The sequence below is a fragment of the Natrix helvetica genome, assembly GCF_964273705.1.
Source record: "Natrix helvetica genome assembly, chromosome: Z".
Lineage (NCBI taxonomy): Eukaryota > Metazoa > Chordata > Lepidosauria > Squamata > Natricidae > Natrix > Natrix helvetica.
Window position 1 is genome coordinate 35,857,001 of NC_138554.1, and position 18,518 is coordinate 35,875,518.

General features: G+C 41.3%; 1 protein-coding gene across 2 annotated transcripts; it reads right to left on the reverse strand.

Annotated features, from left to right (window-relative positions):
• Positions 1-976: 976 nt before the first annotated feature.
• CHMP2A (charged multivesicular body protein 2A) lies at positions 977-14,692 on the reverse strand. 2 transcript variants are annotated; one of them, XM_081971585.1, is made up of 6 exons: positions 14,540-14,692; positions 11,523-11,719; positions 11,250-11,429; positions 7,031-7,161; positions 6,473-6,534; positions 977-4,477 (listed from the first exon to the last, which is right to left on the reverse strand). In XM_081971585.1, the coding sequence occupies exons 2-6, from the start codon at positions 11,688-11,690 to the stop codon at positions 4,356-4,358; spliced, it is 663 nt and encodes a 220-aa protein (XP_081827711.1). In that variant the 5' UTR covers positions 11,691-11,719; positions 14,540-14,692; the 3' UTR covers positions 977-4,355. The 2 variants fall into 2 exon arrangements, with proteins under 2 accessions (XP_081827711.1, XP_081827712.1); XM_081971586.1 differs by having other exon boundaries at positions 14,569-14,599.
• Positions 14,693-18,518: the final 3,826 nt, after the last annotated feature.

Here is an 18,518-nt window from a genome sequence, read left to right on the forward strand (position 1 = left end):
TTGGCGACCATTTTAAGTTATAATGCTCCCACCAAAAGCTATTTATGACTGATAGCCGCATGTGCACACACAGAGTCCCATAATTACATTTTGGGCACTGGATAACTGGCTCACCTTTGCAAAGTCCTATGGTCACACAATTAAAATTTATGGGGTTTTGCTGATTTTTGGCATTTACTTCCGGTTTCCAGTAAAAAAAACACCACCCATTGGGCAAACTGATTCACTTAACAACCATAAAATTTGCTTAATGACTGCAGCATTCATTTAACAACCACAACAATGTCAGATGATCAGGTGCAGTCACATAATGTCCACAGCTACTTTGAACCATAATTCCAGGCTCAGTTACCATTGTTATGTCAAGGACTATCTTAAAAGATTGTCCAATTCTATCAATCGGTCAATGGGCATCCTCTGCTCTTTACAGCAATGGATAGGAAAACACAGAATCCTCCAGGACAGCCTTCGCATCCTAGACACGTTCTAGATCAGTGTTTTTCAAACTTGGCATCTTTTAAGATGGACGTGTAATCCAAGAATGTTATTTAAATAATGAAAAGTAGCATTTGACTCAGCCTCATCTTTTTTTTAAGTGTCTCTTTGTATCTCCAGCTTGCTGTCGGAGTACAACTTGCAACAAATATAAAAATTATGTTCCCTGACCTAGAATTATATACAATCTGAGTTCTGGTATTGCAGAATGGGTTTCAAGTCCCATTTCACAGAAGAAATTCCAAGGGTTCTAAAGGCTTTTCGCTTCTTTTGAATGGACTGGACCTCTGAACCAGTTCAAAAGCTTCAAGTTGAAAATACACGATATACATTCCTCTCTTCTGCAGTGGACCTCATTACCAACCTAAAAACCAAAATATAAGCCATCCTCCCCTTTCTGTTGTTTCAGTTCAAATGTGATTCCTCCCACTAAAGGACACAACTGTTCACCCATTATAGAAGAATGTGAAAAATACTGAGACATTGGACAGGTGCATTTATTATTTTTTGAAAGAAGAAATAAGTACTTCAGGAAAGGAAAAAACAATTAAAAATCGGTTAAGTTTCATATTAAGAACATTCTTTATATCAAGGGCAATGATCCTTATGTCACTGAGCAATACCTATAACAGGAGAAGAATAGAACTGGGGAAAATCTGGATAAATGCAATTAAAGATTTCATGATTATTTCAAAGTGGGCACTTGTGACTGCCTTGGAGTAATCAAGCTACCAAGTCACTACCCCTGCTGTGGATGTGGCAGGAGCATCACACCTCTTGAGAGTTGCAGGGAGAGCTTCAAGATCTCCAGGCTTCTGTGCTGTTGTTCAATTGTAAGACGAACCAGTAGTATTGTTACCATTGCTTTACCACTTCTTTACCTTTGCAGTGTTAAAGAAAAGGGAGAAGAGGCATGCAAGGAGCTGCTGGAGACATATCATTCCTGCCTGCGGGCACTGGGCATAGCTCACCCGGATCTAAAAAATGGTCCCTAGGTGAGTGTCCCTATATTGTTTGGACTTCAGGGGTAAAAGGATTGGTGGCAGCATTCAGTGGGAATATGGCAAGTTGCAATACCAAATAGCTGGGCTATAGGGAATTAACTTAGTCAGAAAGAGAGTGTGTGCAGCAATTATATTATCTTGGAGGAAAGGATTTCACTTTCCACTTTATTTAAAAGACAAAAGGCATGTAGAAGTATAGCAGTTATTGCAATGAAACGTTATCCCTTGACTCCATTTTTAAATGCAAGCTTCCATGATATCAGGGTGCTTTACAGGGAAAACAAGTCATAGATGGATAGGAATATCAGGAATATGGGAAGAATGAGAATCTCTGTTAGTGTGGAGTTTCTAAAGATAAACAGTATTGGCACTAGTGGGGAGGTCTTAACACAGGAGATTTGCTTGATTCTACACATATTTTCTACACAGGAAGATAAAAAGAGATGCAAAAGCTTCATCAAGTAGATTTATGCAAGACAATGTATATTAAAAACATATGGTTCCTGAAAGAGAAAACATTAGCAATCCTTAATCCAAGCTCAGATATTGACACAGGAGCCCCCCAAAATTATAGTAGTATATATTCTTCCTAAATAATTTAGCTGGCTAATACATTTGCTGTGTTCAAATAATGTTATATCCAAATAAACTACATATACTATGTGATGACGCAATTTGGACAACACTGGAAATCAATGGTTGGGTTCCCACCATATACTGATTATACTGATATTACAAGCCACCATACTCCATTTTACCCTCGTTTGTAGTGTGAATCCAATTGTTTGCTGGCACTCCACCCCACCCATTTGCCAGGAAAGCTATGGCTTAGCCCAAGGGAAGAAACATTATATCCCACAGCAATGGGAAGATACACCTACTGTACATTACTCTATGATTTTCTATTATGTTTACAGCCTCCAAATCACTGGGACTCCCAGACAGCCATGTTTCCTTTCCCGTAGGGACTCCAGAATGCTCAACCAACAGAAAGCTCAGCACTGATTCACCATTCTCAGCAGGCACTACAGAAGGAGTTCCCAACTTCAATAAAGCCCCTGTATTTTATTCTGACCGGACATGTTAAATTACTGAGTTGGAAATCTTCTGATTTTGGCATAATGTTCTCAGATTTTTGGAACCCCTCACCTTTGCCATATTTGCTTTGTGCAGTAGCACTCAAGGAAAAATAAATCCGCAGAAGAGCTTTACATTAAACAGCCTGCTGGAGCCATCCCATGGTCAGGCATCCTTCAGAATCACCACTTCCACCATCCCTGGGACATCCTGGATACTGCGTTTCCAAACAATTCAGATCTCAGTTGACATTCCACCTTGGATCCTGGGAATCAGAAGCATCCCTCCTCCAAAAATAGTAATTAAAAATAAAGACAAGGAAAAAGAAAATCAGCCTCCTTGGATCATTTGCAGAAAGTCAATAGATATATCAGGTGAACAAAAATGGAAGAGATTTCGGAAATTCCTCCTTTGCTTTCTAGAATGAAGCTAGGTTGCGATCATCTATACACCCCAGGGCACATGTCATATGTTCGACAGGCCTCACAAATTCCCTTCATCTTCTGGTCTTCCCCAATTCCATCTGAAAGATTCCCTGGCACAGCTGTGTACACCCTCTTTTGGATTCTAGTAAGGCAAATACATTCATGCTAGTTCAGCCAAATGGCTTCTCATCCAGCAACCTGTTCCACAGGAGACACTCAATTTCCTGTGCCATGCCCATTGGCTGGATTCAAGAGAAATCTTCCTCTCTTTCAGCCCTTTTCTGCCTCTGATGTCTCCACACAGCTATCAGGATTGCTGGATTTAACATCCAAATTTAGAGAGGACAAATAAATTCCCTTGCATTGAAAGTCAAAGCTATCGCTTCATCCTGCTGAAAGGAATTTCATAGCTTAATTTTGCACTGTATGATTAGGTATTGCCTCAGTGCTCTCTACTCAAAATTAAATTTGTAGGTGTCTTCCTTTTGCTTTAACCCGCCTATTTTATCTACAACTCACTGGGTCCATAGTTTCAAACATAGGTAGAGCATAAGAGGACACTTACAATGGTCTTCATATAATCCCAGACTCAAAGGGAAACGTGTAGAACCAAGGCAATCTGCCTACATTTCTCACATAAAACATGCCCTGCTCCGAAAGTTCCCAGATGCACAACAAAGAAAGACAAATGTCTTAGGACTAGAGTTGTCAGGGGACAGTTTCAGTTTGTAACATTTCAGGGGCAAGAGCAGATGCCAGAGGAACTCTTAGTATAAACTACAACCTTTATTACAAGAGACAAAGAATCGAACGTGGAGGCCAGCCTGCCTATGTATTTGCCTGCCTCTAGGGACAGGGTTTTATATAAAGCTTTACTGGGAAAAGAATAATAAAGTCCTTGGCCACTTCTTAGTGGCAGAGATATCAGCCACAGTACCACCTGTTGTTCTCCCTTTTTGCCCCCTCCCCACCTTGTCATTATCACCCAAAGAACATGGGGTATTGAATAGGGAATGGCACCCACTCCTGCCCTCCCCCCTTCAAAAGGAAACTTCCTTTAGATCCCAAGCTATTCAGCCTCATGGAAATGGAAGCATTTTCATGGTAGGGGAAAAAAAATTACCCTATACTTTTGCCAAGTGATGCTGAAAGTCCTTTCAAATTAAAGAGGAATATAAAAGCACCACATGGCTTGGCTTAACCATTCTTTCCCCCAATTATGCCACCCAGGGTCAACCCCACACAAGCTTGCAAAGCTAGGACTCCCTGACACAGCAGAGTTGTAATCCTAACACCAGTAGTGGCTGAAGAGCACCCATGCTAGGGGAGGGCAAGGGAGCTGGGCACTGCTCTTCTAGTCTCGCCGTAGGTTTTTTAACCGCTCCTCCAAATCGGCATCTGCGTCGGCGAGGGCTGCAGAGGCTTCAGCTTTCTTTCCTCCTGCCACGCTCAGAGAACCACCCGTGGAAGGCAAATCTGCAAGGAAGAGAATGAAGTCTGCAACAACCCAATATCACCGTTCCCCATCCATCTCCCTCCCAGTTCTCTCTGCCCAAGACTGTGGCATCAGGATTACTGTAGATATGGGGTTCATGAATCATACGTATCATGGTTAGGTTAACTATGGGCAAAGTTTCACATATCATAGCATTAACCACCGCATTAATCACACTTACGGATGATCTCTGGCAAGAGCAGGATGAAGATAGTACATCTTTGCTCCCCATATCTCTCAGCAGCCTTTGATATTGATTATTGATTTTGGGGCTAGGGGTTGGGAGCAGAGGCATGTTGTGCTGACTGTCCTTCCGGACACCAGTTCCAGACAGAATTGATGGGTGGGGAAAAGTCTACCTTAACACTCTCCCTACTCTTGTTTTAACTAAACAAAAATGCTGAATGAAGTAATTCAGCAGCACTGGGTAAGGTGTCATCAGTATGCTAATGATACCCAGCTTTACATCTCCATTCCTGGGGAAACCAAGAGATCCTGGGAGAGATCCTGTCTCAGTGTCAAGTGGGTACTGAGGATCCGGATGGGGAAGAACAGCTTAACCCGAGTAGGACTGAGTCACTTTGGATTTTAGGGTTTCCTGGATCCAATGTTTTTTCCAGCTTTGGGTCTGGATGAGATTGCAGTACCTCAAACAGAAGAAGTGAGAAATCAGGGCGTCCTCCTGGATTCACATCTCCAATTCAAGGAGCAGGTAGAAGGCATGGCCAAGAAGACATTTGTAAAATTTTGTTTAATGCTGTGTATGCACTTTCCTGAACCAGGAGGTTCTCTCACAGTCACACATGTCTTGCTCTCCTCCCAAATAGATTAAAATAAAGTTTGAAAACCTTCAAGCAGAACTGCTTCTTGTTGTTCTAAACAGATCGGGGAGGGGGGGGGCAATGCACTTTACTAATGACTTTTGAACATATTAGAGATATCCTAAGACCTCAATTTCCTGCTCTGCCTAGACAAGCTGTTTAATCCAAGGAAGTAGGGTGGAAAATCCAGAGGCTATAAGACAGGACTGTACTGCGCATACATAGACCAAAGCAGAACCCCGTAGCACCATCAATTTAATTGGAGGAAGGAAGGGAATACGGTCAATTTTTAAAATAAATCTCCCTCTATGTACTTTCAGTGTCTTCTTTCAACATAGATAGCAATCTATTTTATTCTGGTTTTTTTTTAATAAAGCAGCCAAGATCACATTTTCTACAATTAATTTTACAGTTAAGAAATGACATTCATTCCAAAGGGGACCACTGCATTTCTCAAGAGTTTCCATTTAACTTTAGTTAAAATTGCATTAGTTAGGGCAAATTTCCGAAGTTGTAGTATCAAGGTGATTAGGGAGTTACAGTACACAAAGTTTAAGAGTCACAGTCTAACTGGAAACATTACCACTATGTATTTTTAATATGTGTTGAAACGCCTGTTTTTAAATTATGTGTTGGAACACTATGAACTAATGTTTTTCTGTTATTTTTGTTTGTCTGTATAGAGCGACCATATCCCATCTTGTTTTAGGTGTATTGGATTTTTATGATAATATATTTTGAGCTACCCAGAGTCAATTGGATATAAATAATGATACTTTTACCCATCTGGGATTTATAAGAATCACGTGAACTGTCTCTTTCCTATTTATTTATTTATTATTTATTTATTTATTTATTTATTTATTTATTTATTTATTTATTTATTTATTTATTTATTTATTTATTTATTTATTTATTTATTTATTATTTATTTATTTATTTATTTATTTATTATTTATTTATTTATTATTTATTTATTTATTTATCTATCATCTATCTATCTATCTATCTATCTATCTATCTATCTATTTATTATTTATATTCATTCATTCATTCATTCATTCAATTTCTATGGCTGCTGAATCGCAAAGTGGATCAAGCGCCTCTTCTCTTGCTGTACTTCTTTCCTAATGTTCATTTCATGCAAATACTTACTTGACAGCTCATCGGTCAATGTCAGACCTAGCTCATCCAACACCTGGGAGACAACAGCATCACTGTGAATGGAAAAAAAGAACATGAAATGCACTTGTTTGCATGGCTAATCCACCACTTCCCTTAACTGAATCTCAATTCTTATCACAACTTCAGGCTGAATTAAAAGGCTTGGCTTTACTGTGCAGAGATTTCTGGATTTCAGGGAGGGATTTGAAGGTCAAAAAGCTACCGTGTTTCCCTGAAAATAAGACGGGGTCTTATTTTCTTTTGACCCCCCCCTAAATAAGCACTTGGCCTTATTTGCAGGGAGGTCTTATTATTTTTGAGGTGCAGGAGGCGGCAACATGGTCATCTCATGTTGCAATATTTTGGGGGAGGGCTTATTTTGGGGGGGAGGGCTTATTTCAGCACATGCGCTCAAAAGCCCGATTGGGCTTATTATCCGAGGAGGTGTTATTTTTGGGGAAACAGGGTATCACTTGCTACCACTTAGATGCCAAACTGTCACTTCAATATGCAACCCTTATGAGCATTTCTGTCCCCAATGCTAATTACCTTTCATCCTCATCCTCTTCATCTCCCATCGCATCATCAATAGCATCATTCATCATCTCTTCCTTCATTTCCATGATCTCTGACTGCTTTTCAAACTCCATCATGATCTTCTGAATCTGAGGCAACTTGAGCTAAATGAAGCAAGAAGTAACACAAAATCTCAGAAAAGGAAATAAACCATCACTTGCTTTTTACCTTGTAAAAAGGAATGGAAGGGAATATTTTATTTATTTAATATATTTATATCATTGCCAATCTCACAAAAAAACTGACTGTAGGAGGCTTACAAGCAGAAACGTTAAAACAGTATTGCAATTTTAAAAAAAAACAGACATAAATAACAAAAATAAAACATAAAACATAAAAGCCCTCCAAGACAGCAGGAGGACAACAATCATTTGTCCTCATTCACCACTTTACAGGCTCACCACAGAACCCCAGGGTTGTTGGAAGAAACACCTTTTCAAAACTTTGTGGAATTAACAGTGATGGGGCTAATCTCACCACATGGGAAATGATGTTACAGAGGGAAAAATCTGAAGCAGAAAAGGTATTTCTCCTGGGTCCCATAAGATAGAACTTTTAGCAGGTTAGATCCAGAGCATAACTCTTCTGCTGGACTTGATGGGATGGATAAAGGAGACATTTCCTCGAATAACCTGATCATGTGCCAATGTAGGCATTTAAAGGTTAAAAATGGCACCCGGAAGTTTACATTCTGTTCCATAAGCCATCTTAAGACACCCACATAACAGTCCACACACAGCTGCTATCTGCACCAAATAAAGCTTCCAGGTGCTCTTCAAGGTTACCTGCATATAGACTGCATTACAGAAAACTATTCTGGAGATGATCAGGGGATGATGAGCAACAGTGAGTAGAGTAACACCACTAGAGTAGCAGATTACTGTTACTAAAAATTGAATGTTCTTTTTTTTTTAAGTATTAATTGACCAAGTGATAGTGAGAATAGTTCACAACAGATTGCATCCAATCTGGAGAATCCTGTTGGAAAAACACTTCAGCTGCTGAACTGAAAAAAAGTATCTGTAAACTGTTATGATACCTTAAGTGGCACATTCTCTGCATTAGGTAATTTTAAAAAATGCTTCTGTTCCACATTTTCTGCCTAGCCACTCATAAGATATCACCATTGTCTATTTCTTTCCATTTAGCAGTTTCAATTTCATTCCCTTTCTGATAAACAAACAAAACAGATTTTGCAAGTAGTCCTCATTTAGCAACCACAACCGGTTGCCAACAACTCAGTGGTTAAATGAAGTGATCAATAATAAAACTACCACTGTATTTATGATCTCATATTCATTTTCCTTTGCTTTATAGACCTGCAAAAGTCATAAATGAGAGGACTGCAAAATTACTTCTTCATCGGTCTTAACTGCAAATGGTCACTAAAATGAAGCAGTCGCTAAACAAGCACTACATGTAATACATATTCAACATCCCACATATGCTATTAAAAGAAATAGCTTTTAGAAAGCTGTCTTTTGTGAAAAAAAAATTATTTGGCTTCCTAGTTCCAGATGCTTAATCTAACTGGCATTGGCTGTCCAGAAATTTAGGCAGATCGATTTGAAAGTGCGACCTTCTGAATGCAACCAGATGCTTGGTCAGTGAGTTATGATACAGACTCAAAAGGAGCAGTTCAAAAATACTTCTACAGCTCACGAAGGGGGCCACACACTGGACCTCATTTTTGTATCTGAACAGTGGACGAGTGATCTGGGAATAGGGGACTTAGTCATCATGCCCCTGTCATGGTCAGATCACTCATCCCTCCGGCTGGACTTCCCTGGCGCTATCCCCCACCGCGAGGAGGCGGAACCAGACCCTACAAGCTGGTACCGCCCCAGGCACCTGATGGAATCGGACAGATTCCAGACGGAGCTTGGGCCAATACCTGTAGCCCTGTCCCGCTCCCGCTCCGAGGACCTAGTGACTGCCTGGAATAGGGCGACGACTGGGGCCTTGGACCGGGTTGCGCCTTTGCGACCTCTCCTGCGGCATCGACCCTCCCGGGCTCCTTGGTTCACTGAGGAGCTTAGGGTGATGAAGCGCCACAGGAGACGTCTAGAGAGCAGGTGGAGGTCCTCACGCTCCGAATCTGACCGAACACAGGTAAGAGCCTACTTGCGGACTTACCTTGTGGCAATAAGAGCGGCCAAGCGTAGACATTGTGCCGCCCTTATTGCGTCCGCGGATAACCGCCCTGCCGCCCTGTTTCGGGTGACCCGCTCCCTTTTGTCGCAGGGGACGCGGGAGACACCCTTACAGGGAAGAGCAGAGGAGTTTGGGGAATATCGTCAGGACAAAATTGATCAGATCCGGAGCGGATGGACCCCCGTCAGTGGACCAGACGAGCCGTCAACAGCGAGTCTTGAGTGACCATTCTGGGAGGAGTTTGACTCTGTTGCCCCCGAGGATTTGGACAGGTTACGTGGACGGCTGCGGCCCACCACGTGTTCAATGGACCCGTGCCCCTCCTGGCTGGTACTGGCAGCATGGGAGGTGACACGAGGCTGGCTTCTGGGCCTGGTGAACGCCTCATTGGGTGAGGGATACTTACCAACCGCCTTGAAAGAGGCGGTGGTGAGACCCTTGCTCAAGAGACCTTCGCTCGACCCAATGGAGCTAGCTAATTACCGTCCAGTCTCCAACCTCCCCTTTTTGGCGAAGGTTGTTGAGAATGTGGTGGCGCAGCAGTTTCCACGACACCTGGACGAATCCGATTATCTAGACCCACGCCAGTCCGGCTTCCGACCCGGGCACAGCACAGAGACAGCCTTGGTCGCGTTGGTTGATGATCTCTGGAGGGCCAGAGATAGGGGTTGTTCCTCTATCCTGGTCCTATTAGACCTCTCGGCGGCTTTTGATACCATCGACCATCGTATCCTATTGCGCCGGTTGGAGGGGATGGGAGTTGGAGGCACCGTTTTGCGGTGGTTCGGCTCCTACCTCTCCGACCGGAAGCAATGTGTGTTGACAGGGGGGCAGAGGTCGTCCCTGAGGCCACTCACTTGTGGGGTGCCACAGGGGTCGGTCCTCTCGCCTCTCCTGTTCAACGCATATGTGAAGCCGCTGGGTGAGATCATCCGTGGTTTTGGGGTTGAGTACCACCTGTACGCTGATGACACTCAGCTGTACATTTCAACCCCAAACCACCCCAACGAGGCTGTCGAAGTGATGTCCCGGTGTTTGGAAGCCGTCGGGGTCTGGATGGGGGACAACAGACTCAAACTCAACCCCTCCAAGACTGAGTGGCTGTGGGTACCGGCACCTCGGTTCAGCCAGCTGACACCATCGCTGGCCATAGGGGGCGAACAACTGTCCCCTGTGGAGCGGGCGCGCAATTTGGGCGTCCTCCTTGATGCCCGGCTGTCAATGGAGGACCATGTGGCAGCCGTGGCAAGGGGGGCGTTCCACCAGGTTCGCCTGGTGCGCCAATTGCGCCCCCTACTGGACCGGAGTGCCCTGCGCACGGTCACTCATGCGCTGGTGACGTCTCGCCTGGACTACTGCAATGCCCTCTACATGGGGCTTCTCTTGGGACGCATCCGGAGACTGCAGCTAGTTCAGAACGCAGCCGCACGGGTTATCATGGGGAGTACACGTTACTCCCACGTAACACCTCTCCTGCGCGAGCTGCACTGGCTACCTGTGGCCTTTCGGGTGCGTTTCAAGGTACTGATCACCATCTTTAAAGCGCTCCATGGCATAGGACCTAGTTATCTGCAGGATCGCATCCTTCCACACACGTCCCTGCGACCTATCCGCTCACACAGAGAGGGACTCCTCCTGGTGCCGTCCGCTAGGCAATGCCAGCGGGCGACACCTAGGAGTAGGTCCTTCTCTGTGATAGGCCCAACCCTCTGGAATGACCTCCCCCCGACATTCGAACTACCACCGACCTCCGTTCCTTCCGTCAGAAATTAAAGACTCACCTATTTCAATCAGCTGGCCTGGCACTCTCTTAGTTTACCTCCCGGGATATATCTTAATTGGGTTTGGGTTTTAATTGGGGTGTTTTTAGGGTTTTTTATAGTCTATTTATTTCTTGCACAGCCTTATCTCCTCCATCCAAATGTATTTAATTGTTTTATATTACTATTGTATTTTTATCTGCATTTGACTCCCTTTCTGGGAGAGGGGGCGGTTTAGAAATCCAAGAAATAAATAAATAAATAAAATAAATACCCACCTGTCTGTTCATGGTAGCCATGGCTTTGGTGACACCTTTCATTGCCTGAGCCATGGAGTTGTTCGATTTGAGTGTCTGTATCTTAAGGGACACAGCCTGGATGTTAGCCCTCATCATGATGAATTTCTTGACATAGCGCCTTGTTCGCACCAGATCTTTAGCCATGATTTTCACAGCATCCTAAGATGAGGAGAACCAGGTTAGAAAGCAGATACATAGATTTTCTTCTGGTGGTTTTCAAAAATCAAATTTGTCCTTTCTTTCCAAACTTACCATCTGCCCTTGCTTGGCCATTTTCTTGATGTCAGCAATGATCTTTTTCTCCTGGGTTTCCAGCTTCTGCCGCTCACGGTCTAATTCTCGCATGGCACGGTTCAGAGCCCGCTGATTTTGCCGTAGCATCTCCTCTGGGGTCTTCCGGCGCCCAAATAATAGATCCATCCTGACAGAAAATGAGTCAGCCTACAACTCTTGAGAAAAAGGAAGATGCGGAAATATAAAACACATAGGAGCAAAGTATCCTTATATAAAAACTACAAGGTTTGGCCAATACATCAGGAAACTCTAATTTATTAAAATATATAGTCAAAGACCAAAGAAATCCCTAATCAGATCACTAAAATTACATTCAAAGTTTCCTGATAAGTACACTACATTTCAGAGTAAGAACAACCTCGACCTAGAGAATGAAGACAGAAAACATTCACTGTTTTGTAGACAAACAATTTTCTCTGTATGTGTTATGTGTTACTTCTATCATTTGGCAGCAAGCTTAAGGCAGTTTTTTTTGCTGCAGTTTTTATATCAACTTTTTTATTTTTCTAACTATGTATCAAAAAGTCTACAGAAGTACCAAAAAAACCTTTGTTTACTCTTTAAAACTTTGTGTTATATTGTATTGTATTGTATTACATTGTATTTTATACTGTATGAATTATATTAAATTGTATTTTATTACAATTTACACCAGTTGTTCTCAATCTTTTCTTCACCACAGATTCCCTTTACATACCTTTTGTGTATGGGAATTAGAGAATTAGACCTTTTGTGGCCATGGACCATGGTCACAGACCCCTAAGACTTAACTCAAGATTTAAATCATAACATTTCTTCAACTCCCTGATGACATTTGCACCCACCCCCAGGGGTCTACAGTCCATAGGTTGAGAATCACTGCTCTACATTATGCACTCTTCAGTATCTGTTTACTATTCATAACTCATTATCTTCTTCTCCTCTGTAGTTTGCTGCTTGGTGAACAAGCAAACTAAGCAAATAAAAATGATCCAAATTAAGAGAAATCATTTATATTGTAAGAAAGTAGGCAGAAGAATGAAATGACAAGTCCAGCTTAAGTTCCTGGCTAATTCAACCAGACTTACCCAGTTATATTTCGAAATGCACTGTTATTTAGAGAAAAACCTACACTTTTGAAGGAAGATCCCTCTATGGCAATGGGTCACTAATCCATATCGGTGCCAACTCCAAAACCCAATCTGAATATGTGTATACTTACTGTTACTTCTATCAGAGAGATCAAAAATGGGGCAGAGCTTGTTTAGTTACAAACAAAAAATGAAAATGCAATCCTTCCCTAAGAAGCAAAACATCTGCTGCTTCAGAGCACTTTTCTCAGCCCAGACACCCTCCAAAGGTATGAATATGTTTGATAGGAATTTTTGGTAGTAAAGTCCACTCATCTATATTCAGGTTGGGCAAGGACTAAACTTCCTGTAATCTATCATATTTCTATATAAGTAATGGTCTATGTGTATTGCACTCATAAGAGTTATAACCCTCATGAGGGGGATGGGGACCTCATGGCTGAAATACAACACCCAGCATCAGTCACCATTAGGTGAGCTAGAAAAGACAGGTGAGAGTTGTTAAGCAAGTTTCAGCTGGCTACATCTTTGGCATACAGAATATTCACCCAAATAAGTTACTGTACAAGCCATACTAATAATAATTACTAAAGATTGTGACTTGCTAACCAGACAGTCTAGAAATCCTCACATCTTTCAGTTGTCTTCAAAAACTGTTTTAACAACAACAACAACAAAAAGCTAACACCATCACATCAATAGGATAAGCATCAGCTAATCCACCCTCGACAAAGCAAAAAATTATAAAGAGAACCAAACCAAATCAATTTCACCTTGGACTAAAACAAATTTAAACATAAGTCACAATGAAGCTGCCTTGGCTAAGAAGCTTTTGAGTACAAATATTAAGCTATGATATTTTACTTTGACAGGCTGCGGGTTTATTTTTCAGAGACAGTAGGGGCTGGCATATGAATGTAATAAATTATAACAAACTACCAGAATATTAAAAAGCATCCTTCCTTACCCAACAGTTAGCATATGCATTCAATACATCATTCCAATCAAATAAAGGGTAAATGTAAAGGTTCTCTTCACACATATGTGCTAGTCATTCCTGACTGTAGGGGGGGGGTGGTCATCACCATTTCAAAGCCGAAGAGCCAGCACCTTCTTTGGACAGAGACGTCTCTGTGGTCATGTGGCCGGAAATGCCGAAGGTACAAGGAATGCTATTACCTTCCCACCAAATGTGGCTCCTATTTTTCTATTTGCATTTTTACATTTTTTTGAACTTCTAGGTTGGCAGAAGCTAGAACAAGTAATGGGAACTCATTCCATTACGTGGCACTAGGGATTCGAACCACCGAACTGCCGATCTTTCTGATCGACAAGCTCAGTGTCTTAACCACTGAATCACAATGTCCCTCCAATCAAATCCCAGTTATTAAAAACATCCAATGCAACAAACAAATGGGAATCTTTACAATACAGGTCTCCTGCGTGAGCAAGGGGTTGGATTAGATGACTTCCAAGGTCCCTTCCAACTGTTACTGCTAATCTGTTAATCTCCCATAACCACCCAATACTCCGGATGTGTTCTCCCACCCACCCGTCTTCATCACTGGTGATGGTAAGAGGACATAGTCCGTCATAGCTGAAGGACAGACTAGATGAGCTCACTTTATAGAACGGCAAAAATAGGACAAGCAATATAAATCAAAGAGGCAAAGTCGCCCAGGTGACGCAGGTCTGTGCCTAAATCATAGGGCGGCGATGGTGGGCGGCAGGGAGTACTAGCAAGGGGGAAAGCGCAAACAGAGTTTTAAATATATATAATTTTAACGACAAAGGAGAATACAGTGGAAAAGAGGAGAAAAGGCAGAAAAGGACTGCCCCCCCCCAAAAAAAATAAAAGCTTCCGATACCTTACCCTGAAATTCACCCCCCCCCCCAACAATTTACCGAGCAGCCGCCTAACACCGTCGCTTCGCCTCGATATTTCCTCTACGCTCTTCTTCCGCCTCAGCCCACTGACGTCATGGGAGTGGCATTTTGGCGTCATGGTCACGCGGCTTGGAGAAACCCGGAGGCCTCCCTGATTTGCGCAGAGAATAGGAGGCAGGACCGCGACCGGAAATTACATAGAGACAGAAGGAAGGGAAAGGAACGATAGGAGATTAAAGTCTTGTCTGCCCTTGTTGATACTTCCGGGAAATTTTAGGTGCCAACTGTGTTAGAGATCTTTCAAAAGTACAGAGAGGACTCTTGCCCCACCTCCGCCCCATGGTTTCCATGGTTTCTATTCCAAACTGTCCACCAGAGGCGAAAGTGAGCCGTGTTCAAAAAACAACAACAACAGAAAAAAAAACAGAAAGATGGAGAGGAAACGCTACTTTTAATCATCGTCATTCTTGGTCAGTAGAGTCTCCTCTCCGATGGATGATGAGCAATCAAGACAGCATTTATGCTAGAAAAGAAAAGTTGGGTATTAGCCAACTTTTGGTGTAGTGATCTTCTAGGAAGAAAGCAGCAACATACAATTTCTGAAATCCTGCCAAAAAAAAAAAAACTGTAAGGACTTCTCCAGGCAGCTGCCGGGAGTCAAGACTGACTTGAAGGCACTTCCAAAAATAATAAATTGGTGCTACCATCAATGAACCGCTTTCTGAAGGGGGGTATAGAAGCCTTGGTATTTGTCACCTTGGTATCTGTCCCATTGGTATTCACATCGATCATATGTTCAGTAAGAGCTTATGTAAACTGTGACTTAAAGAACGTAGTATGTGGTACAAATCCAACTGGATCCAAACTTCAGAGGAATGGGATTTGGAAATGTAAGTATTGTAGTGCATGGGGATATAGGAATTTAAATGAAATTGTCACTCAGCTTTTATAGCAGCAATAAAAATAAAATCGCAAATCAGCAAGCTTAATTTGAATTTTTAAAAACTGAATAAACTTACAGCTTTTTCTGACAGGCTAATATGCAATTTTGTTGATATCTTAGTATGGCTGATGACATCAAAACATTGGGCCATAAAATAGTAGTTCAGTATTATAACTTTTCTTTAAAAATTAGTTCCCGCCCCCCACAACTGCCACCTTGAGAAATAGATTGGGTGAAATGATTGGTTTAAAATTGTTTCTATGCTTGAAGGAAAGCCAAACTCTTATGTGTTGAAGACTTGGATTTTTTTAAAAAATGGCACCAAAAATATTTTGAGAGTTTGAAGATAGCAATTCATTTTTCTTCTTTGCATCTTCATGCTACTGGTATTAGTCTTCAACTTTTGTAGTTAACATCTCCAAATTCAGCAGATAAGGAGAGGCAGCCTAGAATAAAAACAAATGTTAACACTTTTTCAAACTACATTGCCAGTGCCTAGCCATAGACTGGACTAGATCACTATTGTTTACAAATGAACCGTCCACTCCCTCTGCATGGAAATTTTGCTGTGCACTCTGCTGCACATCTCTTTTTGCTCCAATAGCTTACAAAATTGTACCTGTCTGTCACTTTTGCATACTTATATGACCTGTTGATTTTTCTGACAAATATTTTTGCCACAATATATTTATTAAGACTTCAATGCATAAAATTGGTTGAGTCTGCAGAGTTTGGCCAAGATTTTTTTTTTTTTTTGATGTTTTGTTCTACAAATCAGTGAGGCAAAATGATATGAAACCATCATTTTAACCCAGCTAGGAATTTCATTTCATATGTTAACTATATAAAAATGTGTTAGATGGTAGCACATAGCTGGTCTTCTGAGTTCAAAAAAAGTAAGCAAAAGGTAAGCAGGCTTAAATGTACTTTGTACTTGAAAACAAATTCTGAATTTTTTTAAAGGGTATACCACCTCCATGATGCTGTCAATATTACATGGATTTGTCCATGACATCACTTCTTTGGGATGAAATTTCTGTTAATATGCTTTTCAGTCATTCCCTTACTTGGCCAGAAAACAAAATGATCAGTGGAACATTTATCATTTACTGTGCTTTGCAGGTCTGCTCATAGCCAAAAAGCATGCCACATTCTTTATTTTAGAGGAATAAAGAAGGAAAATAACCATCTTCACTTTGTATTCAGGACTTATTTCCCTTGAGCTGTTTTAAGATTACGTTTCTTAAAAAACACTACATTAAAAATACCCTGTGATAGTGCAATATGGTTTGGATAGATAACATTTCTGGTTCCATCCTTGCCACTGTTAATTTTTTTTAAAGAAGCCAGACTACAACTCTTCCAGTTAGCTATATTGGCAGCTGTGCTGGCTAAAAAGGGTGGGAAATGAAATCTCAACTGCATCACTCAGGCCAGGAATATGCATAAGCATACACATTCATAAATGCAGAGGCCCAGTATGATTAAATAACAGTTGGTCCAAGCCAAGGATTCATGATGCACGTAAGCAGAATGATCTCATTAGACAGCATGAAGAGCGGACAATGGAGTGTTTTGTATGATTGTTAGTACAAAATGCCCCAAAAGAGCTAAACAGAAGCTTCTGAGAATCTTGAAGCAAGGTGGTGATGACAGCTGACCTTCCCTATTGTCTTCTTGGCTCCTAGCATGTGTCATTAAGACACATGCCTTATACTATTACAAACTGAGGTGATAAAAATGACGATTGAAAGAGGGAAAGGGCGGGGAAGACGGAAAAGTAGCAATTCTGTTTTACCACCAGCAATTAAGCACTAGTGCTTTATTATGGTCATGGCCTATTAGCTACCGAGACACTCCAGAGCTAAATAGACAAGCATGTTTCAGTCTATAAATTATTTTTATAGGCTTAGAAAAAACTTTGCTTTTCTGCAATCCTGAATCATTAACTATTCCCAGTTGATCACACTAATAAATTAGTTGAAACAGAATTTGTAGTGATTCATGCAGGACAGGTTATAGACTTAAATGTACAGATCCACTGCCCACACCTTCACATCAGAAGTGCAGAAACTTCATAGATACACTCAGGATTGTGTGTGTTTCATTCAGCTACTAGTACACCACCATGAAAAATGGGATCATTCTACTTTTTCATTTGAACAGTTTTAAAAAGTACAGTCTGTATTGAAAGGAAAGTTGAGAAAAGATCCATTTTCTAAAGTATGCGGTTCTGAAAACAATTATTTGATGTTATAGCATGCAGTTGCAAAATTCACCCAATCCATATGCTGCAAGGCACCATGTATTTTATTACATAAATAGCAAATAGTCCTTAACTTCGACAATCGAGTCCAAAATTTCTGTTGTTAAAGACATTTGTTGTGTTTTACCACATTTTATGACCTTTCTTGACAGTTAAGTTAATCACTGTAGTTAGGTTAGTAGCAAGGTTGCTTAGTGAATCTATTGATTTCACTTGTCAGGAAGTCACAAAAGGGGATCACATGACCCCAGGACATTGCAAGTCATATGAACCAGTTACCAAGCATATGAATTTTGATCATGTGACCATAGGGATGCTACAATGGTGTGAAAAAGTCATGTCATTTTTTTAGTGCCATTGTAACTTTGTCAGTCACTAAAGTGTTAGTCGAGGGCTATCTCTACACTAGAAATTTTCATTAGCATATTGTTAACAATTTTAAAGAACAATTCTCAAAATGTAAGCAGGAGGGAACTGGGAAATGTTAAGATGTACAAGGCTGCTAAATAGAACTTTTATTAGTAAATTTTCTTACAACCTTCTTTCTTCATTGTGTACACAGGCACTGAATATATATTTGTATAGTGTGTACTGATGACTTTCCTTTCTGAATTGGGAGCTCAAGGAAGGCTATGATACGTTTAGTTTTGTGTAAAATCTTCTATCAGTTTATCTCCAATTCTAGTAAAAAGTGCAATCTATCACATCAATTGTAGCATATACCCAGATCAGGTTAAGCTCACAGCACAGCTACACTAGATGTATATGCTTAGAACGAATCGGTAGTA